The sequence below is a fragment of the Martes martes genome (genome assembly GCF_963455335.1).
Source record: "Martes martes genome assembly, chromosome: 5".
NCBI classification, from domain to species: domain Eukaryota; kingdom Metazoa; phylum Chordata; class Mammalia; order Carnivora; family Mustelidae; genus Martes; species Martes martes.
This window is the reverse complement of record NC_137892.1, coordinates 68,861,583-68,885,310: the sequence shown is the minus strand read 5'-3', so window position 1 is coordinate 68,885,310 and position 23,728 is coordinate 68,861,583. Positions and strand designations below refer to the sequence as shown.

The window sequence follows — 23,728 nt, the reverse complement described above, 5'->3', positions numbered from 1 at the left end:
TAAGTGTATTTTTTGTTTAAGAAACTGAGAAAAATACTTCTGAAGCAACGGAATTACAAGATGAAAACCTTGGATCACTTACAACAGCAGAGAGTAAGGAGCAGAGCAAATTGGCTTGTGAACATGGTATTGAAGAGACTGCTATTTCTCAAGAAGCAAATCTAACTGAAAGGTAAAAAGAGAAATTCTGGGATTTGGTTTAAATTCTGTTTCAACTATAGTCATTAGCTATAGCTATAACTCTTTGATTGGAAAAGGAGGGCTCTGTTGCATTAAATATATTTTAGAAACTTGAACAACGTTAAATCTTTGACTCACAGCTCTAAACATTACTCTGTAGTTGTCCACTTGGTTTTAGTACAGAACTTTAATACATACTCTGAAATTCAGATATGTACTAATCTCTTTTTCAGAAATGATGATCAGGAAGAGGAATCTCAAAAGGTTCAGATATCATCAGTTGCTCCAGTTTCCTTTGAGACAAGGCCCCATATACTTGGTTCAGATGTGGTTCTCCCTGAGAGTTCTGTCGAAGAGCCCCAGGGAAAGGACTCTAATGGAGACAATGTGCTTGCTCTTCATATGTCAGAGGTAAAAGAATATAAAATATAACATGGGGTGGCTGGGTGTTTATTCCCCATTAAAAAAAAAATGAGGTATAATTTACATACAATAAACTTCACCTTCTTAAGTGTGTACTTGTACAAGTTGTGACAAACATATATAGTCATGTAAACAACAAATGAGCAGTTCCATTATCCCCCAGATTACCCAGGGCCCTTTTTTACTAACCTCCCCCTTAGCACCCTGGCTTCTTGGCGATCCCTTATCTGTTTTCTTCCCTTACAGTTTTGCCTTTGCAAAGGCAAAGATAGAATTTTTTATTGAGTGTGTTTTTAGTCTTTTGAGCACAGATAAAACAACCAATATGCAGCTTTGCTGTGAAAGTTTTGAAAAAGTGTTTTGTACAGAGTATTTACCTCTTGCCTGTGGGCTACTGAATCTGAGAACTACTTTCACGTTGCAGGTATTTTTTTGAGGTGTTATTACTACATGTTTGGTACCGCGTAAGGTACTGGAGGGACAGAGTTGTGAGAAATTGTTGAGGATAAGAATGGTTAAACTCTGGTAGGTGCTATGAAAGCAAGTTGCACAAGACACTAAAGGGGTGGTCCTCAACCCAATCCAGTAAAATCAGTCTCCGCAAGTAAGGTTTAGACATTTGCTTTCTGTTGCTGTTGTTATTAAAATTCCTCAGGTTATTCTTATGTGTAGCCAGGACTCAAAAAGCCCTTGATTTAGAAGAACAGGTATGAATTAGCCAGTTGAAGGGAGAAGAACATGTGTTAAGAATATGTATGAAACAGCATTTCATGTTCAGGGTTAAGTAGTTATGAGTAGGATATAAATGAAGAAGTAGTTAAAGATGAGTGAGCTAGGCAACCTGGGAGCGGATCATAAAAGGGGTTTTTATGACTTGCAAGATTTTGGAGTATATCCAAATGTATGGGACTTTCCCTAACCCCCAACTTGTTTTACTTTTTATTTTGAAATAATTTCAAACTCATTGAAGAGTTGCAAAGATCTTAAATAGAACTCTCAAATAACTTTTACTTAGATTCATTAATCATTAACATTTTGCTTATTTGCTTTTTCTGTCATGCTCTCCATCTCTGTAGATAGATACTTTCAAGAAACTGAACCATTTGAGAGCAGACATGAGCCTTCATTCATATATATTCCAGCTTGTATTTGATACCAACAAGGATGTTTTTAATAGAGAAATGATGATACTGTTGGCACAATCAGTATTACCATATTATCTAATACTGATTTTAAAATTATATGTAATACATAGTTTCAACCAGGGCTCTCAGATTGCATTTAATTGTCATTCTCTTTACTCTCTTTTCATCTAGAGTAGGTCTCCTTGCCCGCTTCCCTCTTTTGTGAGCTTGACATTGCAAGCTAATTCATAATCTGGATTTTTGTGCTTTGTTCCTCATATTAGATTCAGATTGAACAGTGTTTGGCACAATTACTACTTAGGTGTTGTTGTGTTCTTCCTTTTGTATCCCCTCAGCAGGCATGTGATGTCAGCTTGTTTCATTGTTGGTGATGTGGACTAATTAGTTGGCTAGCATGGTGCCTGCTAGATTCCTACATTAAACAGCATCTTTTGTACATTGTGTTAGTAATTTCAGACCCAGCAACCTTCTACCCAGTAGTTTCAGTATCCATTGGTGATGCTTGCCTGAATTGATTACTGACATTGTTGGTTACAAAATGAGAGTTTGAAAATTTTAAGCAGTAAAGAATTACAATAAGAATTGCATTTTAGAGAATAGTGTTGGCAGTTTTTTGGAGAACAGATTGGAAGGAGCTGTGCTGGTGGCAATGAGACAGGCAGTTTGCTTCCATTCAGATAGGACAAGAGCTGCTGTAATGGGGATAGAGGGAAGGTTGAGGGGTTTGAATCTCCCTTTCCTGTTACTTTAAAAATAATTTTATAAAATTCACATGTTTAACAATTGAGTCTGAATTCCTTTGTGCATATATATTTATTTAAATAATCAAAAGTTATTCATATAACTAAAAGTTTCAGAACATTTGAAAAATTGATACGGTTAAAAAGTTGAGTTTTGAAGCAGTAACTCTTATTATATCCAATTGCCTGGAAAACTTTTTAAAACTAGAATTAGGGGTGCCTTGGTGGCTCAGTTCTTAAGTGTCTGCCTTGGACTTAGGTCATGATCCCAGGGTCCTGGGAACAAGCCCTGCTTTGGGCTCCCTGCTCAGCGAGAAGCCTATTTCTCTCTCCCACTACCCCTGCTTTTGTTCCCTTTCTCACTGTCTCTCTCTGTCAAATGAATAAAATCTTAAGAAATAAATAAATAAAAATAAAATTTGGTCAACTTCATTCTTGTATTTTAACTTTTTAAATTTTTTTAGGATACACTAACTAGTATGCCAGAAGTCCAACAAGAGAATGTAATCAGTTCTCAAGACTTAACAGGTATGATAATCTTCGATAAAGTATCACCAAACCTAATAGTACAGCTTTTATTCCCCTACCCCATTTGACTATGGAAAAACAAAATAGTTTTTTAGTCTATGACAGTCTTAAATTAAAAACAAACAAAAAAACTTGAAGTATTTTGTGTATAAGTTTTGTTATTCCGGATTAAAAATCTTCTCTATAGTGAACTGTCTTTTTATCCTTTATGAAATTACTTTTTATTTTTGTGGGCATAATTTGCTTTTTATTCATGGGATAAGTTATAGTGAGACTTTTTAGAAATGTAATAAATTAATAAATTAATGATTTTCATAGTTCAGCTTTTCATGACTAACTTTCAAACTTTGATAGTGAATCTAGTTGCTAATGTACATCAAGATGGTGAGGATGAACAAGCATTCATTTTAACTCTGGTGGAAATCCCAGCCAATGCTGTAGAAGAATTTAGTGATACCAGTGCACAGTTAATGCCAAACCCTTTACTGCCAGCACCTATATTGATCAAATCCGTGAATACAGAAGAAAGGAGTGACATGAGGTAATGAATAAGCTAAACTATTTATTTTTTACTTTTTATTTAAATTCCAGTTATCATACAGTGTACTGTTAGTTTCTGGTGTACAATATAGTGATTCAACACTTCCATACATCACCTGGGAACTAAACTCTTTTTGCTAGGAGGAAAGGTGCTTTATGAGTCGAATAGTATTAACTGAGTAAATTGTTCACCAGCATTATTTATAATTGTCTCAAAGCTCTTATTTAATAATTATGTGATAAGTTAGAGAAGAAATTATTGATTTTATGCCTGATGAAGCTGCCATTTAAATGTATAATACTTTTGTGTGAAACTTATTTGGTATCCTAAGCATTTTGAAAGCTAAAAAATTTTAGCTGTTCGGATTGTAAAATGTTGTCTGTCAAAGGTGTGTGGTTACTTTATAAGCTTATATATTTTAAATTCTGAAATAAATACACATTCATAGAAATTACAAGAAGGATAACGTTTCTGTGTGTGTGTGTGTGTGTGTGTGTGTGTGTGTGTGTGTATTTTTTTTTCAAGTAGGCTTCCATGCCCAGCGTGGAGCCCAACATGGGGTTGGAACTCACAATCCTGAGATCAAGACCTGAGCTGAGATTGAGAGTCAGACACTTAACCAACTGAGCCACCCAGGCACCCCATTTCTATATATTTTAATACTGCTTTTTAAATTCCTTCCTAGAGAATTGTTGTATTTTAACAGTCACTGGTTAAGATGCTTAGTTCTCTGTCAAGTAGCATTAGATATTAGCCTTTTATATAAGTAAGAGGCGTTTTAGATTAAAATTTTAACTTTATAGATAAGGAAAACACTACTTTTATACCTTGGATTATTTTAGAATTATGGAATTTAAGCTGTGAGTTTTTGAGTATGAATGGATCTTAAAACTAACATTTTTGTGACTAGGGCCATGTATATATAGTAGTTACTTGGAAGTTTTTTGGCAGTTTTCACTGGAATAGTTCAGCCTTTTACCTCATTAAGTAGCTTCTAATTTGCTAATTTCATATGTATGCATTTTCTATACAGTGTGAGTTTTCCAGTAACTTCAGTTGGTCAGAATACCATGTGTTTATCTGATCCTGGAAAAGATGATTCTGAAAAGCCTCCTCCTGCTAATTTGGATCTTATATCTAGGAAGAGATTTCACTGTATGCTTGATGAAAGTGACCAGGTTCCTCCTCCCAAAAAAAGTTTGCTCACTTCAGGAGATGACTGTCAAAGTTATACCTCCGAGGTAAGATAGAATCATCAAGCAAATAAGATCACCATATTACAACAGATCCATTTCTGTTTCTTTCTTTAGACTCTTTATGTAAAGATAGTTCTAATACTTTTCACCATTAATAATCCAGCTAAAACTGGTTTTGGATTCTCATTTTCAGCTGTTCTAGATGAAAATTGATGGACATTAATCAGGAAGCCCATTCATAGTTCTTTGTTAATGGCTTAAAAAAAAAGCCAAAATTGTCCTACAGATCTGGATCCCGGCTGTACCCTTTAACAGTTTTGGGACCTGAGTTAAGATTTATTATTTCTGTGAATGAGTTTCCCGTTGTGTAAAATAGTAATAGTAGTATCATCATCAGTATTACCATAATGCGTAAAGCTATCCATTGCTTTTAGGAAGAAAACCAGAACCTTAAAAACCCTCTATTTGTCTGGCCCATTTCTGTCTCTGATCTCACTGTGTGCCTCACTCTCTAACCATATTGGCCATCTTTCAGTTTCTAGAAAGCACCATCTTTCTTCACGTCCCAGGGCATTTCTTTTATTACCTTTTTATGAAACATTTTCTTGCCAAACATAGAAACTTCTTTAGCTCAGTCATCACTGTCGTTGGGAAGCGTGAAGATACTATGCGGATTTGATCACCAGCCACTCTGTTAAAGGTTTCTTGGCACCCACTTGTTTATGTTTCCAATACTCATGATAATTTATCTCACCATGTAGCTACACTGTGGAAGAGTTAATTTATTTATTTATTTTTGGGAAAGTTGATTTAGAATCCCTTTTCTCAAAGGGATAGTTGAAGACCAGTAGTCCTTAGGTGAGGGCAGACAACAAGAGGCAGTGGATTCTTCTTCTTCTTCTTTTTTTTTGGCAGTGGATTCTTGTATATCTGATGGGTGGAAGATGGTATCACAGAATTTTTTATTAACATATAATGTATTATTTGCCCCAGGGGTACAGGTCTATGAATCATCAGGCTTACACATTTCACAGCATTCACCATAGCACATACCCTCCCCAATGTCCATAACCCAACTACCCTGAATGGTTTTAATTTCTCTTATGACAAGTAAGGTTGAATATCTTTCATATACTTAGAAGCCTTTTGTATTCCTTTCTCTGTGAAATGACTTTGTGTTCTTTAGCCATTTTTCTGGTTGTGTTGTTGATCTTTTTCCTAGAGATTTGGAGGAACTCTGTGTTGTGTATGTCTTTGAAGGAGTTGCATATATTTTTTCCTACTTTTTGTCTTTTGACTCTACTTTTTGTGTGTGTTCTTTTTTTCTTGCAGACTTCTTTTTGGTTGATTTTTTTGGGTATGGGGGTAAGATTTTATATTTAAATAATCTCTACATCCAGTGCGGGGCTTGAATTCACAGCTCCAAGATCAGGAGTCACATGCTCCATACACTGAGCCAGCCAGGTGCCCTAGATTTTTTAATACGAAAATTTTCAAGAATTTAAAAACGTAGGGAAGTATAATGTATCCCTGTGTATCAGTCACCCATTTTCATCAGTTTATCAGCATTCCTTTCAAACATTGTGGTTTTAAAAAATTTTTTTATTTTTTTATTTTAAGATTTTACTTATTTGACAGAGAGAGGAAGAGCAGCACACAAGCAGGGGGAGTTGCAGGTGAGGTAGAGCGAGAAACAGGCTCCCCACTGAGCAGGGAGCCCAGTGTGGGGCTCAATCCTAGGACTCCGGGATCATGACCTGAGCCGAAGGCACATACTTAACGGACTGAGCCACCCAGACCCCTCTTTATCTTATTTGTGATTTTTATTTTTTAAACTTTAAACATTCTGACAATAAAAAATGCTTATAAAATGTTGAAGTTATAATTGTAAATTCTAGAATGCACACATACAGCAGTCACAGAGACATGCAAACATATTTTTATGTAATCCATTTATCAGTCTTTTTATGTATGGCTTCTGGGGATTGTGTTACACATTGAAAGTCTACCTTGAGATTTAGTATAAATTCTTAGAGTTAACATTAATGATTTGTTTAGAATTTATTTTGGTGTTAGAAGAGTGGAACCAATTTCATGTTTTCCAGGTGCCTACTTAGTTGTACCAGCACCATTTGTTGAATAATTCATTTTTTCTCCACTGATTTAAAATTCCACTTATTGGATATGAAGTCCCATATGTATTTGAGTGTATTCCTGAATTTTCTTCTACTTTGAGATTCACCTGTTTGTTCTAGGGCAACAGTGTCCCACTGTTTTAAATTAGTGTAGTTTTTAAATGCTTTGCTATCTTAATGGGAAGTTTCTCTCTCCCCTGCACATTATTTTATTTTTTTCAAGTTTTTCCTAGCTGGGTATATGTCCTAAAGTTGATGTTAATTTTAGAATTTACTTGTTTAGAGCTTAAAAAAAAAAAAAAAGAAACTATTGATACTTAAATTAGGATCATATTAACTTGACCAGTTAATGTAGGAAAAGTTGGTGTCAGAATTTTTGTTATGTTGGGATTTTTTTTTTTAATCCAAAACCATAGTATGTCTTTCAACTTGTTTAATTACTCTTTTATGTCTCAATGGTATTTTCAGTTCTTCATTCAAATTCTGGTCCGTTTCTTATTAGGTATCCCCTAAGAATTTTATCTTTTTTGTTGTCGTTATCATTGACAACAAAACAGTAGAGAGCTTACTGAATTCCCCTTACCACCTACAGTAATTTTTCACTTGATTCTGTTGGGTTTTCTAATTCTTCTCATATACTTTGTATACACTTAATTTCTTTCCCTTTTCTATATAGGCTAATAAAACTCAAAAAATATCAGAAAACAGTCCTGATAGTAGACATCTTTTTCTTATTCCTGATTTAAATGAGAATATTTCCAGTGTTTATGAAGTGGGATGCTGGTTTTGAATTGCAGTAATTACAGTTTATGGTGTTAAGAAAATGTCTTTTTTTAAAGTATGAATAATATTGGATACTTTCCCCTAAACATACAGATGGGGATATTATTTTTCTCCTTAGTTCAGTTGATTTATACTAAATTTCACATACTGAAACATCTTTGCATTCTTGAGACAAACTCTGTTTGATTATGATGTGTTAGTCTTTTGATATGTTGCTGGATTATGCTTGTACTATTATATTTGATATTTTTGTACTGGTTATAATCAGAATTTGAATTAATATTAATACTGGTTTATTAAAAGCATTGGAAAACTTCTCTTTTACTGTGCTCTGGAACAGATTTACTAATAGTAGCAATGTCTTTTTCATAAATGTTGGTAGTATTTCCATAAAACATCTTTTACCCCAGAGGTTTCTGGGAGATACATGCTTACTTTATTTAAAAAAAAAAAAAAGTAAAAGAAAAAAAGAAAGAAGTTTTACTTGATAAATTTATTTTTCTTAATTTTCTTAAAACAGGTGTGTTCAAAGGAAATGATAAATGCTTCTGAGGAAACAGGTGAGTGAAATAAATTTTAATGTGATTACAATTGGCTATTTTTGATGCATCTGTTCAAATTTGGAATTGAAAAAGAGATCTTGCTCACTTTCTCTAAGAATTATCTTGCTTTGATTCTTATGTTTTTCTCCGCAGCTGAGATCTTGGATTTGGCACTTTCTTAGCCATACAAAGCTACTTTAATCCTGTAATTAATAGAAAACTATGTGGCTACAGGATGTCCTGTAAAAGCTGAACAATTATATTTTAGGAATTAGAAAGCTGAGCATAAAAGGGTTTTTATAGTTCCTTTGGTTTACTACCCAGCGATTAGCAGGTGATAACTCTTATTTTGTTAGTTGAAGATAGATTCATGGAGAAAGATTTTCTAGGTCAAAATATGTTGGTAGGACTATTTTGTATCTGAATGAAAAAATTCTAACCATACTTTTTTTTTTTTTTTTTACCAGCTAGAAAGTTCTTAATAGTCCAGATGACTTACATATTAATTTATAATTTAGTTTATTCTTATTAGGGTAAGTTTATGGTAGAATGTCATGATTTCTTTCCTTCAAATATTACAGTTAAGTTGTATATACAGATTTCAATATGTGTTCTCTGTGCTTATCATTTGTCTTCATTTTTTGAAGGGGAGTCTTATAAGGAACAAGGTATCTTCCCTACCTCAGGAAGCACACATATAACTCCAGAACCTCAGAAAGAGCAACTTGAACCAACTTTTCAGAGTATAGGATCTGAGTCTCTTGATAAAATAACAGATACACATATAGAAAAAAGTACATCTCAGTTACCTCAGGATGAGAGGATTGTGTCTGCTAAGGAGGAGGGAACTTGTGCTGCTTCGAAGTCTGAACAAATGAATAGCCTTGCATCATCTTCAAAAACCCCATTATCCAGGTACCATGAGATGCTCTTTAACAGAGATTCTCTCCATTCTCTTTCTCAAAGAGTAAATGTAACCTGTATGCAACAGATATGATATATATGTAAAGACTAAGTTCACTACTAAGGATGCTGTTTTATAAACATAACTCTCTGTCAGTAATGTAAAGGGAAGGAGTTTTATCAGAGGAAATTCGGTAGTCAGCATTTTGTAGGACTCTTCAGATAAATACTAAATTCCATATAACAGGAGCTTAACTTTAAATGCTGAAACTAACTTTTTAGGTAGAAAATCTGCATTGGCACCTGCTGGTATGATGGTGTACCAGCTACTGGTATATAATGATCAAAATAATAAAGATATTTATTAGATATGCTGATAGCACTAATGTGGTATCACATGTGCCATTTTAGCATTCATGGAAAGAAGTTGGTATTAGGAATCTCTCTTCTTGCATATTCTTGAATATCTTTACATTTGCATTTCTAGACCTGGCAGAAGACCCCTGGGATTTTTGTCTTTAATATGTTCAAAGAATAGTTTGGAGTCTGATGAACCTACTCAGGTTTATAATAAGAAACGTATAAAACCTCTTATACCTGTATCAAGAAAGAATTTGAAAAGATCAAATCTGCTCAGTGAAAGCCAGAAAAAAATCCAAGAGTCCTCTGATCAGCCTCCATCTCCAAGTGTTGTTGATACTCAATCTGAGAGTATTGGCAGTTCAGCAACTCAGGTATGTGATAACTGTTATATTTTTATTGTTTGTATAGAATGGGTTAGAGGGGCGCCTGGGTGGCTCAGTGGGTTAAAGCCTCTGCCTTTGGCTCAGGTCATGATCTCAGGGTCCTGGGATCGAGCCCTGTATCGGGCTCTCTGCTCAGTGGGGAGCCTGCTTCCTCCTCTCTCTCTCTGCCTGCCTCTCTGCCTGCTTGTGATGTCTGTCTGTCAAATAAATAAAATCTTAAAAAAAAAAAAAAAGAATGGGTTAGAAATCAGACTTAACTAGGAAAAACATGGCAATTGCTATTTTCATTTGGATATTAGAAATTGTTTCAGAGCATCTCTTGTCTGTCTTCTCCCCATCATACCTCACTATAAGAAAGGAAGATAAGATATTGAATTAGGAAGTTACAGCTCTTTTAGTACAGAGGCATTTAAGCCAGCCGTACATGGACACTTTAATTGTCATTCTTTTAATGCAGAGAACTTTCTGATCTATGGATGCAAAACAAAATGGTGCTGGTGTTTTATTTGTTTGGGGGGAAATGTCCTGAAACCCATAAGAATTCAAGGAATAGTAAAATTAGAATTTATTTGCATGTTTCATTTCTCTGCATGCTCATATGGCAAGTCCTGGGATGGAAACATATATGAACTTATATCAGAAACTTTGGAAGAGTATTGGGATTGGTTACTTAGGATTTCAACACAGAAGAGGCTGGTAACCTGTTAGATAGCATGAGTCTCAAAAGGAGTACTTTTGTAAAGACTGTCTTTAAAATTTTTAAAAATACTTCATATTTCCTAGAATTATTTTCTGGGACCAGTATATTATGAATCTTTATTATAGCCAAATGACTGTGGAGAACAGTTGTTAAAATTACCAGCAGTGTAACTGTGCCAGTTAAGGTCATAGTCTTGCCAGCTTTAGATATTAACTCTTGAAAATAAATTTTTTTTCTTATTTAATATGACAGTAGAGGGTAGAAATATAATTCTATCTGTTTAATTAGCATTTCTTTTGTTATTAGTGACTTCATTTTTTCCCATGCATTTACTAGATTTTTTCTCTTTTTTCTTCTTTTTTGTTCCTATCTTTTGCTGATTTATAGCTTTTGGGATCTAGGTGATTTTCTTTTCTTTCTTTCTTTTTTTTTTTTTTTAAAGATTTTATTTATTTATTTGACAGACAGAAATCACAAGTAAGCAGAGAGGCAGGCAGAGAGAAAGGGGGAAGCAGGCTCCCCGCGGAGCAGAGAGCCTGATGTGGGGCTCGATCCCAGGACCCTGGGATCATGACCTGAGCTGAAGGCAGAGGCTTTAACCCACTGAGCCACCCAGGCGCCCTCTAGGTGGTTTTCTTATCAACTTATGTGAGATCCTTATGTAAAAAAGCCCCATACCTTTTAGCTCTTTACTGCAAGTAATTTTTTCAAATTCATTTACTTTAAAAAATTTTGTAGGGTTTTTAATATACACATAAGCTTTAAATAGTCAAATCAATTTTTTCTTTACAATTTCTCTTTTTTTTTTTTTAAAGATTTTATTTATTTGACAGAGATAACAAGTAGGCAGAGAGGCAGGCAGAGAGAGAGGAGGAGGCAGGCTCCCTGCTGACCAGAGAGCCTGATGTGGAGCTCCATCCCAGGACCCTGGGATCATGACCTGAGCCGAAGGCAGAGGCTTTAACCCACTGAGCCACCTAGATGCCCCCTTTCTTTACAATTTCTTAAGTTGCTTTTATGATTAAGGAAGTTTTTCTCTCCATAGGTATAAAACGTTCAGTAAGCAGTTTTAAAACTAACTCTGTTTAGGGGCGCTGAGATGGCTCACTTGATTAAGTGTGTTTCTCCTCCCCGCCCTCCTGCTTGTGCCCTCTCACTGTCTCTCTGTCTCAAATAAATAAAATCTTTACGTTTTTAAAAGATTTTATTTATTTGAGAGTGAGAGAAAGAGCATGTGTGAGCAGGGGGAGGGGCAGAGGGAGAGAGAGAGAATCCTAAGCAGCCTGTGCTATGCACGGAGCCTGACTCTGGCTGGATCTCACCGCCCTGAGACCATGACCTGAGCCGAAATCAAAAGTCTGACACTCCACTATCTGAGACACCCAGGTGCCCCTCTCTCTTTTTTAAAATTAAAGTTAAACTTTTTATTATGGGATAATAGTAGATTCACATGCAGTTGTAAAAAACAATACAGAGGGATCCCACGTACCCTCCATCCAGTTTTCCTCAATGTTAACATCTTGCAGAACTGTAGTACGATAGCATAACCAGAATATTGACATTGCCACAGTCAAGACAGAAGAATTCTGTCACCACAGTGATCCTGTGTATTGCCTTCTATAGACAAACTCACATTCATTGCACCCCCACACTCTCCTTAACTTCTGGCGACCTGTTCTATCCCATTAAATTTGTCATTCTGAGAATGTTATGTCAGTGGAATATTGTATACAGTTGTGTAAATGGAATCATACATTTAGAATTCACTTTTTTCCCATTCAGCATACTTCCCTAGAGAGTCATCCAAATGGTTTTATGTATTTGTTCCTTACATTGTTGAATAGTATTCCATAGTATGTTACCAGTCACATTTATCCTTTCACCTACTGAAGGACATACAGGTTATTTTCAGTTTTTGGCTCTTACGAATAAAGCTGCTGTGAACATTCATATCTAAGTTCTTGTATGAACATAACTTCATTTTTCAGGAATAATTTTAATGACTAGATCATATCCCACTGTTTTGATGTACCATAGAGTAATAGTGGTCTCACACTGGTAGGCATTTAGGTTATTCCTAATGGATTTGCTGCTTCAAATAATATGGTAATAACTAACTTATAAACGAGTGACTTTACACATTTATCTACAGGTTGAATTCCTAGAAATAGAATTGTTGGATCAAAAGGGGGTTATTTTTTTTTAATATTTTATTTATTTATTTGACAGACAGAGATCACAAGTAGGCAGAGAGGCAGGCCGAGAGAGAGAGGAGGAAGCAGGCTCCCCGCCGAGCAGAGAGCCCGATGTGGGACTCGATCCCAGGACCCTGGGATCATGATCTGAGCCGAAAGCAGAGGCTTTAACCCACTGAGCCACCCAGGTTCCCAAAAGGGGGTTATTCTTTTGATAGAGATTGCTTGAGTGTCTTCCATACGGAATGTATTAGTTTCTGTTCTTAGCAGCAGTGTAGGAGACTAGGGTCTTTTTCCTCACACTAGCATGTCATTTTTTTTTTTTTTCACTTTTGGAATTCTTTGTAGATTTAATGAGCATATGAGTGAGGTTGAGCACTTCTTCATGTATTTGAATCATTCATGCTTTCTCCGTGAACCATCTGTTCATATGTTTGATTTTTTAAAAAAGATTTTATTTATTTATTTATTTAATTGACACACAGAGAGAGTGAGCACAAGCAGGGGGAGCAGCAGAGGGAGAGGGAGAAGCAGGCTCCCCACTGAGCAGAGAGCCCGATGAGGGACTCAATCCCAGGACCCTGGGATCATGATGAGCCCAAGGCAGACACTTAACCGACTAAACCATCCAGGCACTCTGTTTGATTTTTTAAAAAAAAATTGCATCATTAGTATTTTTCATGTTGATTTCCATTAACGAAAACCCTTTGTGATAAAGGTTATATGTATATATTTACTAATTTTTTTAACCTATATGTCATTTGTTTTTTGATTTTGTGTACAGTAGTTTTTGCCATGTGGACATTTAAAAAATTTTTACATAAGTGAATTTATCAATCTTTTTATGACTTCTGCATTTCAACTCATTTAACAAGATAACTCCCTCTCCCCTAGTCCAGGATTATTAAAGTATTTTCCCATGATATTTTAGAGTATATTGTTTTTTAAGATTTTATTTATTTATTTGAGGGAGCATGAGCAGGAGGTGGTGGGGGTGGGGGAGTGGGGAGGGGAGGCTGGGCAGCAGGGGGCCTGACTTGGGGCTCAGTCTCAGGATCCTGAGATCATGGCCTGAGCTAAAGGTAGATGCTTAACAGACTGACCCACCCAGGCGTCCCTAGAATAGATTTAAAAAAATTTTTTTCACATTTAAATCATTTATCTTGAATTTATTTTGGTTTGACTTTTTTTTCTAATATGGTTATATAGTTTTCCAACATCATTTATTAAATAATCCAACTTTTCTCATACTAAATTTGCAGTATATGTGTTAGGGATATTTCTAGTCTTCTTTTTCATTGATATATAAGTCTGTTCCAATGACAATACCATGTTGTCTTAATTTTTTATAAGTTCCTAAGTATGCTAACTTTTTTAAAAAAGATTTTATTTATTTATTTGACAGAGAGAGATCACAAGTAGGCAGAGAGGCAGGCAGAGAGAGTGAGAGGGAAGCAGGCTCCCTGCTGAGCAGAGAGCCTGATGTGGGACTCGATCCCAGGACCCTGAGATCATGACCTGAGCCGAAGGCAGTGGCCCAACCCACTGAGCCACCCAGGCGCCCAGTATGCTAACTTTTGATAGGATTGCTTTAATTTGTAGTTGCCTTGGAGTACTGTTCCGTTTTGTGGGTCTGTATTCTTTTGCAGGTTATTAAAATGTTTCATTATAGATTTGATGTTATGCTTTTCTGTATTAAAATTTTTTTCATGGAAATTAGGGTAAAATAATGGATCATATGTACACTGTAATTAATCTAATCATGCCCACTGTTGTGTTTGTTGAGTCCAGTTTTATTATTTTAACTAATGTTTCAAAGGTTATCTTACTCATAACATTCTATGTTTAGTATTATTTCCTTAATAAAACAGCACAGAAATGAAATTATTGGGTCAAAGAATATGAACATATTTAAAGCTCTTAATATTTATTACTATATTGCTTTTCAAAGAGATGGCAATTTAGATGACCACTACCAATATATAAATGTTATATTTGCATACTTATTTTTATTATCTTTTTAGGCTTCTTGTGATCGTCCCTTACCAAAAGAAGAATGTAAAAGTAGCCAAAACCGGGTACCCGAGGAGGAGCCAACCACAGTCTCAGAATATTTCTTTGGTGATATCTTTATCGAAGTAGATGAAACAGAATAAAAGTCTTTTTTTTTTTATTGTTTTTTTTTAAGTCTAGGATTTCCAGAGTCAAATATCAACTAAGCAGTATTTAGAAAAAAGCATCACTGGCTATTTTTCTTTAGATTGATTTTGAATATTTAAGAGCTTGATTTGAAGCTTTTATAATCAGTGGAAAACATTGCTGAGGTTCCTTTCATTCTGATTGATTCAGCATTTTGGAAATACAAAGCAATTAAGACTGCTTCTGAGACAGAAATAGCTTCTCGTTCACGTTTTGACTCTTCCTGTGCTGAACACATGGGGACATTTTGGAACGCTGTGGGTAAACTCTCTGTATAAATCACAGTGCCGACTTACTTGGAGGTGGATTGTATTTATTTAGCATTTAGTGAACTTCTTTTGTAAAGGTTTTTTTCTGGTTTTTTTTTTTTTTGGTTTTGTTTTTTGTTTGTTTTGCTGAAGGCCTTTACAGTTGCCTCTAAGCATATGAAAGCATATTGTGAGATTCCAGTTTAGTATGGTAAATGTTAAAAACTTTTCTATTATCAGCTATTTGACTGGAAAATATGTATTTTTCTAATTCATGTTGATGTAACATTAGTCCTAATTGAACAAGTAGTATTTAAACTTATTTATAAAAATGAAACATCAAAAAGTTTATTTATTTTTAAATTTTTTATTTAAAAGAATATTCAGTTTTAATTATTTTCACCACTCAGATTATGGGTAAAGACAACATTGACAAATTTGTGTTTGTCCCTTTTCCCTTTAATTTTTAAAGATATTTATAGTTATATCACTAAAAGTATTTGGATAGTATATGTGTTTTGAATACATTTTTTTCTCATAGTTTAGTATATTGAATTTGTACTGTGAAGTTTTTGTTTTTCTTATTTTTTGGATAATCTCAGGATTTGTATGGGAAAAAAAACCCTTAATTTATGAGGGAGATTTACATACAAAACTCAGTCCCTTTTACACACACACACACACACACACACACACTCACTCACATTCCTTTTTTTAAAAACTAATTTCTTGATAGTTTTTTCCCCCATTAAATTTTGCTTAAGGGGCTCTTAGGCCTTTAAGCACAGAACATAATTGTGATATTAAAACAGAAAATAAGATAATAAGACTTTATTTAGTCAGTGATTATCATCAGTATTAATTTAAGGGTTGTTTTTGATTTTGAAATTTTGCTTTTTATATATGTAATTCCATTATCTACCCAAGCAAATCTTCGGTGGTTCAAATCAAACTTCTCAAAAACAAATTTGTTCTTTTATTTGAAAAGCCTCAGAGCAGGAGTTGGAAACATTTTCTAGAAAATATTCTTGAATTTGCAGGCTGGATGGCCTCTGTGGCAGCTGTTCAGTTCTGCTGTTTCAGTGTGAAAACAGCCACAGACAATACTGAAGGGATTGACATGGCTGTAATGGGCTTTTCATTTGATCCCTGTATTAGATAGTAATTTTCTTACCTTAAGGTGCTGACATTTTATCTTTGACATATCTGTCATTGAAGTTATTAGTTGTGCATCACAATTAAAACTGTGATGATTGCATTACAAAATGATCAGTATTTCAACTGGGAAGATATTTTAATATCTAGATAATTGTGTTTGTATATTGGAAAAAATCGTGGCCAATTTTCAACTTCACTAGTAAAATAGGATGTGGTTCAGCAAATGTAACAGTAATCCTAAAATTGCAATTAGAGCATTTCTTATTCATTGCTTTATAGTGAAATTATAATTTAACTTTTGTGTCATCAAGGAAGATCTATAAATCTGAGTGGAAATTCTCAGTAGGTATGCATTAATTTATTTCATGTGATTAATATGTCACAAAAATCATGGTCGTCAATCACATAGCTATTTTAATGCCCTGTTTTTATAAATTTTTTAAAGTCTCATATTTTGAAACAGTTTCTTTCATTTAATCTTAGTTTAGATGTTAGGTTGCCACAGTTAAAGTATTATTTTATCCCTTGTGTAATATTTATTTTTTAACTTTGTTAACATCTGTCTCTTGTTCATCTATAATGAATTCATTTTATGGAAGGTGTAACTTCTTACTATATAAAAAAATAATTTTATCTTTGGGTGTTCATTGTGTAAGAGAATCAAGTCAGCCAAGATAAATTGTCCTACTATTATATCCTTTAAACTAACCTGGGAAAATCAGAAACTTAATCATTGTATTTACCTTACAAGGTGGAAAGAATTAGTCGTACCCTTTGTTTATATTCCTGTAAAGATGATGTTGTAAAGAAGAATTATTTTGTAAATCTGAAAGGAGGTATGAATAATGGTCTTTGTTTTCTTGACTTTTCCTCCTGAATACTTATATTTTAGCAAGTGGTCAACATGATGATTTTAAAAGCTTAACTGTTGGTAAATGATTGAGGCACAGTTAAAAATGTGAGTATCTGCTGCTTACCACCATGTTATTCAAATTAGAAATGACCATATATACTCTCTTGCTTGAAGGAGTTTTTGACAAAAAAGCAATACCTGTCATTTGTAAATTTTCTTGTTCTAAAGAAAGCAGTTATGTTCTATACATATAAATTATGTAAATAAAAGTTATTTTATACTATTTCTGTTTTTTCTTTTCACATGACTTAAAGATATTGTTTAACCAAAACTTGTCAGTTTTTCACCTATAGCATATACTTTCTTCCTTCCATAAAAATGTAAGTGGAAGAATTAATCTTTTGTCTTATGTGCATGTGTGAAGGATATATATATATATTTTTTAGATTTTTATTTATTTATTTATTTATTTGACAGAGAGAGAGATCACAAGTAGGCAGGCAGAGAGAGAGCGAGAAGCAGACTCCCCGCTGAGCAGGGAGCCCGACCCAGGGCTCGATCCCAGGACCCTGAGATCATGATCTGAGCCGAAGACAGAGGCTCAACCCACTGAGCCACCCAGGCACCCCTATTTTTTTGATCTTATAAAAATAAAGTATAGATTTCTCCCTCCCTCCCATTTAGGACATGTGAAGAGTTGCTTTCTTGTTTATTTATTCCATATATAATGAAGTTTTAGGTATAAGAACTCAGTCTCTTTTCCTGTTTTTTCTTCCCACTTTGTTTTCTCTGTAGAGAAACTTTTGTCCTGGCCATAATATAATCCTGGACTTCTGAAGTCCAGGACAGAATTTTTATCTAGAATTTACTCATATTATCAAAGAGCTTTATATATGAGCTGCCTATATTTTTTGGTCTGGTTGTGTTTAGAGACATTATGTGAAATAGAATAAAAGCCTAAAGAAATTGATATTTTTACTGTAATGGTATTAGAGAGTTTTAAATAGTTATATCACCCAATATCCTACCTATGAGAATCCTATTTAGGATAATTTCTCTTTGGCTTCAGTGCCAGGAATAATTGGGCTTCTGTTTCACTGGTTTGATTTTGTTGTTGTTGTTGTTTTGTTTTTGTATATGGGCTGTGTGAACCTTTGTATTATTTTCTTTTTCAATGCAAAGCTAAATTTGGGGTCAATACTTCACACAAGTTTTGTACTAAACTCATTCTGACCCTTTTTACCCCTCCCCCCTACCCCCACCATAGATTTTAAAAACTTTCACTTCTTTAAAACAACAGGCTACCATTTATTATGCTAGACATGGTACTAACCTTTTAGTATGCATTATATCATATTTTTAAAAATTATTATACATGGCTGAAAAAGTCAAGTAGTGCTACATTTCAAACAAGCTGTGTCTTCTGCTATTACCTATTTCTAAATATGGTTATTCTGTTATTTATAGAATTTACAATGTTAGACATTGATAACTGACATTCTGTCATGGTACTTAAGAATTTTAGCTTTCTTGGGGCTCCTGGGTGATTCACTCAGGTAAGCATCTGCTTTCGGCTTAGGTAATGATCCCAGAGTCCTGGGATTGAGCCCTCCATTGGGCTTCCTGCTCAGCAAGGAGCCTGGTTCTTCCTCTCCCTCTGCCTGCTGTTCCCCCCACTTTGTGCTCTCTCTCTCTCTGTCAAGTAAATTAAATAAAATCTTAAATAGCTTTCTTAAAACTCCCCTCCTTGCTTCCCTCTTAGTATGTTAATCATAAGGTTTAGTCCATATTTAGTATTGTTACTGTATTAATTGTAATTATTCAGTGCTATATCTCTTTATGTACTAAGGTGACATGGTACAAGCTTTTGTTTTTCTTGGAGTTAATAACTGCTGCACTTCTTTCATTTGCTTTGGGTTTTGTTTTTGAACCTGTGACTTAACTTTCCACACCCTCCAGCAAGTGTTTAAAATGCCTCTGCATATACTTTTCCACATGGTCAAACTGTAAGGTAAACTGTTTTCTTCCTTTCTTTTTTTTTTCCTGGAACACTTTCTGGAGCTCTTTCTTCCTACTTTAAACTGGACCAGGGGCTTTACAGATCTCTATGTGCAGTATAGCTGTTGTCATGAGACTTCCCTCATCTATTACTCTGTGAATTTCCTACCTCTCTTTCTTGGTTTAGATTCTGTTTCTTGAGCCCATGCCCTTGTCTTTCTTAATTTGTTTTGGCATATCTTCCACTGTTTACTGTGAAAGGGTACATGGCTGATAGCATTATTTAAAACTTCATGTGTCTGAAATTTCTTTATTCTACTCTCAGTTGGGCTATGAATAGAATTTCCTGAATAATTTGAAAATAATTTTTACATCATTTTGAAGGCATGCTCCATCGTCTTCCAGTTTTCAGTGTTTAAAAGTTTGGTTCCATTCTGATTCCCTATCCTTTGGATGTGGCTTGCCTATTTACAGTTTTTTGACCTGGTATTCTGCACAATAATGAACTTTGGTGTAAGCCCGCCCTCCTTTCCTGCCCCTGCATTCATGCTGCTGGACACTTAATGGACCTTTTTAATAGGGAAACTCATTTACTTCCCTTTTGGGAAATGTTCTTGTATTATTGTTTTGATAATTTTGTCCCTTCCAATTTCATTGTTCTCATATCTGCAACTTCTATTAATCATTTTATTTTTTACCACTTTTATTCGTTCCTTAAGTTATCTTTTCTCTACTGCTTTCCATTTCTTTGTCCCTCCCTCCTCCTCTTTCTTTTCTTCACTTTTGTTGTTTTGTTCTTGTTTTGGGAAGGGGGAGATTGTCTCAATTTTGACTTCTGGAGAAAAACTGAAGCATCTATTTCTTTTTAGAAGCAACTTTGTTAGTCACAAGATTGGCAGCGGGAAGGCCTAGACAGTCCTAATGCTTCTAACAAATTTATAGAATCAAATCACAGAATGTGAGTCATCATGTAAAACCATCATCCTTTGATTTGGTTCATAATTTTGAGTCAACACTGTTTTCTTCAGTTAATGTTTTTAAGGCATAGTATGCATTTAATAAAATAAATAGATCTTACATATTGTTTGAGGACTGACAATACATACGCCTCTCTGACAATCCCACAAAACGTTTCCATCACCCTAGGAAGTTCCCTTAAGCCCCTTCCCCTCTCTCATCCACAAAGAGTAGTTTAGCCTGTTCCTTAAACTTTGTGGAATCACATACTGTGCTTTTTTTTTTTTGTATTTGGTAATTTTTGCTCAACGTGTTTTTGGGATTCATCCCCGTTAGTAGTTGTTTGCTTTTGTTGCTGAGTTGTATTCCATTTTATGAGGATACCACATTATATGAATACCTCCTAATTTTCTGTCCATTTTCCTACAGGAGTGTTTGCAAATTTTGGTGTTTTCAATAAAGCTATGTAAATATTCTTGTACAAATACTATGTTTAAATACATAGTATCACCTCATTTGTTAGATATACTTTTAAGTACTTCTTAAAAAAGATTTCAAGTAATTTCTACACACAACATGGGGCTCAAACTCACAACCCCATTTATAACATTTATACCATTATAAATGGTTTTTAAAATGTTCATTTTCTAATTGTTTATTGCTGAAATAGGCAACTGATTTTTGTATTACAATTAAGATTTTAATAATGGCATTTTCCATAACATCCATTCATAGTCTAAAGTTTTTTTTTTTTTTTAAAGACTTTTATTTCTTTGAGAGAGCATGAGCAGGGTGAACGGTAGACAGAGAGGGAGAAGCAGACTCCCCACTGAGCAGGGAGCCCAATGTGGGGCTCGATACCAGCACCCTGGGATCATGACCTGAGCCGAAGGCAAATGTTTAACTACTGAGCCACCCAGGTGCCCCTTGTTACTTGTTTTTATCTTCCACTGCAAGCAGTTAGATTTCAGCTTCCTTTTTTTCTTCTAAATTTATTATTCCTATTTTTGCCTACTGTCTTTCATATATCTTCTACTTTGTTTTTTTAGAGAGATAGGGTGCACATGCTAGGGAAGGGGTGCAGAGAGAGAAGGAGGGTAAATCCCAAGCAGGTTCCACACCCAGGGCAGAGCATGATGTGGAGCTTGATCTTACCACCCTGAGGTCATGACCTGAGCTGAAATCAAGTCTGTCGGTGACTTAACTAACTGAGCCATCCAGGTGTGCCCCATTTCTCCTACTGTAATTGAAGGTGGGACATGAATTTTTTTTGTGGCCTTGGGATCATTTATGACAGAAACAAGTAAAAACATCTTTATTTCCACCATGAAAGTTGAAATACTGTATTCCCTAAAGTAAAAAGTAAACTGAACATTAGGAACAAATGTGCACCAACAAACTGGATAACTCGATGAAACGGACAAATTCCTACCACACAAAACCTACCAAGACTTAATCTCAAAGAAACAGAAAACTTGTACTGATCTATAGTGAGAGGATTGAATCAGTAATTTTAAAAAACCCCAAAACTAAAACAAAACAAAATCCTCCAGACAAAGAAAAGCACTAGACTTCATGGCTTCACTGGTAAATTCTACCAAACATTTAAAGAACTAATACCAATTCTCCTCAAACTTTTATAAAAAGTTGGTAACACTTCCTGACCCATTCTGAGGCCATCATAATCCTGATACCAAAGCCAGACAAAGATACAAGAACCTTATAGACCAATATCCCTTATGCATGTTGATGCAAAAATCCTCAATAAAATACTGGTGAAATGAATTCGGCAGCATATTAAATGCTGAATGATGACAAATATGTCACATTAACAAGAAAGAAGAAAAAGGCACACATGATCGTCTCAGTTAATGCAAAAAAGCATTTGACAAAATTCAATACTCTTTCATGATAAAAACAACCAACTAGGAATAGAAGAAAACTACCTTAACATCATAAAGGCCACACATGAAAAATGCTCAGCAAACTCCATACTCAGTGATGAAAGACTGAAAGCATTTCCTTCGAAGATCAGGAACAAGGCAAGAATGCTCACTCTTGTCACCGCCATTCAACATAGTACTGGAAGTCCTAGCCAGAGCAATTAGGAAAGAAAGAAAAGGCATTCAAACTGAAGGAAAGAAGTAAAATTATCACTTTGTAGATGACGAATATGTAGAAAACGCTAAAGACCCCCCCAAAACTGTTAGAACTAATAAATGAATTCAACAAAGTAGCAGGATACAAAGTCAACACTAAAAAATCAGTCAGTTGCACTTTTATACAGTAATAATGAACAGTTGAAAAGGAAACTACAAAGACAATTCCATTTACAATAGTATTAAAAAGAATAAAATACAAAGAATAAAATAGGAATTAACCAAGGAGATGTAAGACTTGCACGATGAAAACTACAAAACAATGCTAAAAGAAAGGAGACACAAATACATGGGAACACATCCCATGTCCATGGATGGTAAAACTTAATACTGTTACAATGTCAATACTATACAAGGATGAGCAACAGATTCAATACAATCCCTATCAAAACCCCAGTGACGTGTGTGTGTGTGTGGCATTAATAGAAAAACCCATACGAAAAATAATACGGAATCTCAAGAAACTGGCCCCCAATAGCCAAAAACAAAAACAAAACGAAACGGAAAAAACACCTGAAAAGGAAGGCAAAGCTGGAAGACTCACTAAGTTGTAAAACCCAGCGCCAGAAAAGCAATGGACAATAGGAGACACTGAAGAAGTATTTGTTGAATGAATAAATACTTATCTCCTCTAAAGAGTTTTGTTTCTTAGGACAGCTTAATGCCGGTTCAGTTTCCAGCTCTCATATAAGGATAGGATTTTTCAAGCTTCAGTCCCTTTCTATCAAGAGGTGAAGAAGACAGCAGCACGTACAAAATGAACCGAAGCGGATCGCAGAAAAACCAAACCTTACCGAGGCAGCTCAGCCCCGAGAGAGGAGGGGCGGCAACCAAGGTAGCTCCGCCTCCGGACCGCGGAACTCCCGAGCTCGCGATGCGACAGGACCTCGCGGGGCTGCGCCTCTGCCCTTATTGGCTGTCTTCAGGGGGCGAGGTGTGCAGCGACGACCTATTACGGCCGGCGTGCGCAGACACGTGCTACGGCTGGCCTGAGAACCTGGGAGGATTCAGGCGTGTTGGGGCTGCAAGGAGAGCGGTGTGGTGCTCCGAAAACGGGAAGCCGGAGGTGAAAGAGCCACCTCTGAGCGTTCCCAGGCCCCTCTCTGGCGCTGGTCCCTCGCTCCCTGCCGGCTGTCATGTGGGCTGCCCTGAGGTTAGCCCTGCGATCCTGCGCCCGCTCCTTTGTCCCCGGGCTGCGCGCTTATCACGGGGACTCGGTGGCCACGCTGGGCACCCAGCCAGACTCGGGCTCTGGCATCTACCAGGTAGGCTGGGTGAGCGCCCCGGCGGCCCGGGCCTGGTATTCCTTGACAGCCTGTGATTCCTTTTCCACCTGTCCGCCAGTGACGGCCGGACTAGGAAGCAGGTGGAGGGTGGGCACACTTTAACACCTCTTTTG

The 23,728-nt window shown here is 35.6% G+C and overlaps 2 protein-coding genes and 1 long non-coding RNA gene across 4 annotated transcripts in view; 2 read left to right on the top strand and 1 right to left on the bottom strand.

Moving 5' to 3' along the window:
* Positions 1-15,249, top strand: part of BDP1 (BDP1 general transcription factor IIIB subunit) — a 92,826-nt gene extending 77,577 nt beyond the window's left edge. Inside the window, exons 32-40 of the mRNA XM_080803640.1 lie at positions 22-172; positions 414-591; positions 2,953-3,016; positions 3,371-3,557; positions 4,591-4,798; positions 8,192-8,231; positions 8,861-9,128; positions 9,604-9,850; positions 14,782-15,249. Coding sequence (XP_080659766.1) covers positions 22-172; positions 414-591; positions 2,953-3,016; positions 3,371-3,557; positions 4,591-4,798; positions 8,192-8,231; positions 8,861-9,128; positions 9,604-9,850; positions 14,782-14,913 — 1,475 coding nt within the window. The 3' untranslated portion in view covers positions 14,914-15,249. The remainder of the gene's footprint in view (positions 1-21; positions 173-413; positions 592-2,952; positions 3,017-3,370; positions 3,558-4,590; positions 4,799-8,191; positions 8,232-8,860; positions 9,129-9,603; positions 9,851-14,781) is intronic.
* LOC308342925 lies at positions 5,517-23,120 on the bottom strand. Its single transcript, XR_013966827.1, has 3 exons — positions 22,117-23,120; positions 9,023-9,191; positions 5,517-5,683 (listed from the first exon to the last, which is right to left on the bottom strand). It is a non-coding gene; the product is annotated as an uncharacterized lncRNA (long non-coding RNA).
* A 184-nt stretch (positions 23,121-23,304) lies between these two features.
* The window catches only part of MCCC2 (methylcrotonyl-CoA carboxylase subunit 2), a 67,227-nt gene continuing 66,803 nt past the window's right edge, over positions 23,305-23,728 (top strand). For both annotated transcript variants that reach the window (XM_080803639.1, XM_080803638.1), the window contains exon 1: positions 23,305-23,594. In XM_080803639.1, coding sequence (XP_080659765.1) covers positions 23,466-23,594 — 129 coding nt within the window. In that variant the 5' untranslated portion in view covers positions 23,305-23,465. The remainder of the gene's footprint in view (positions 23,595-23,728) is intronic.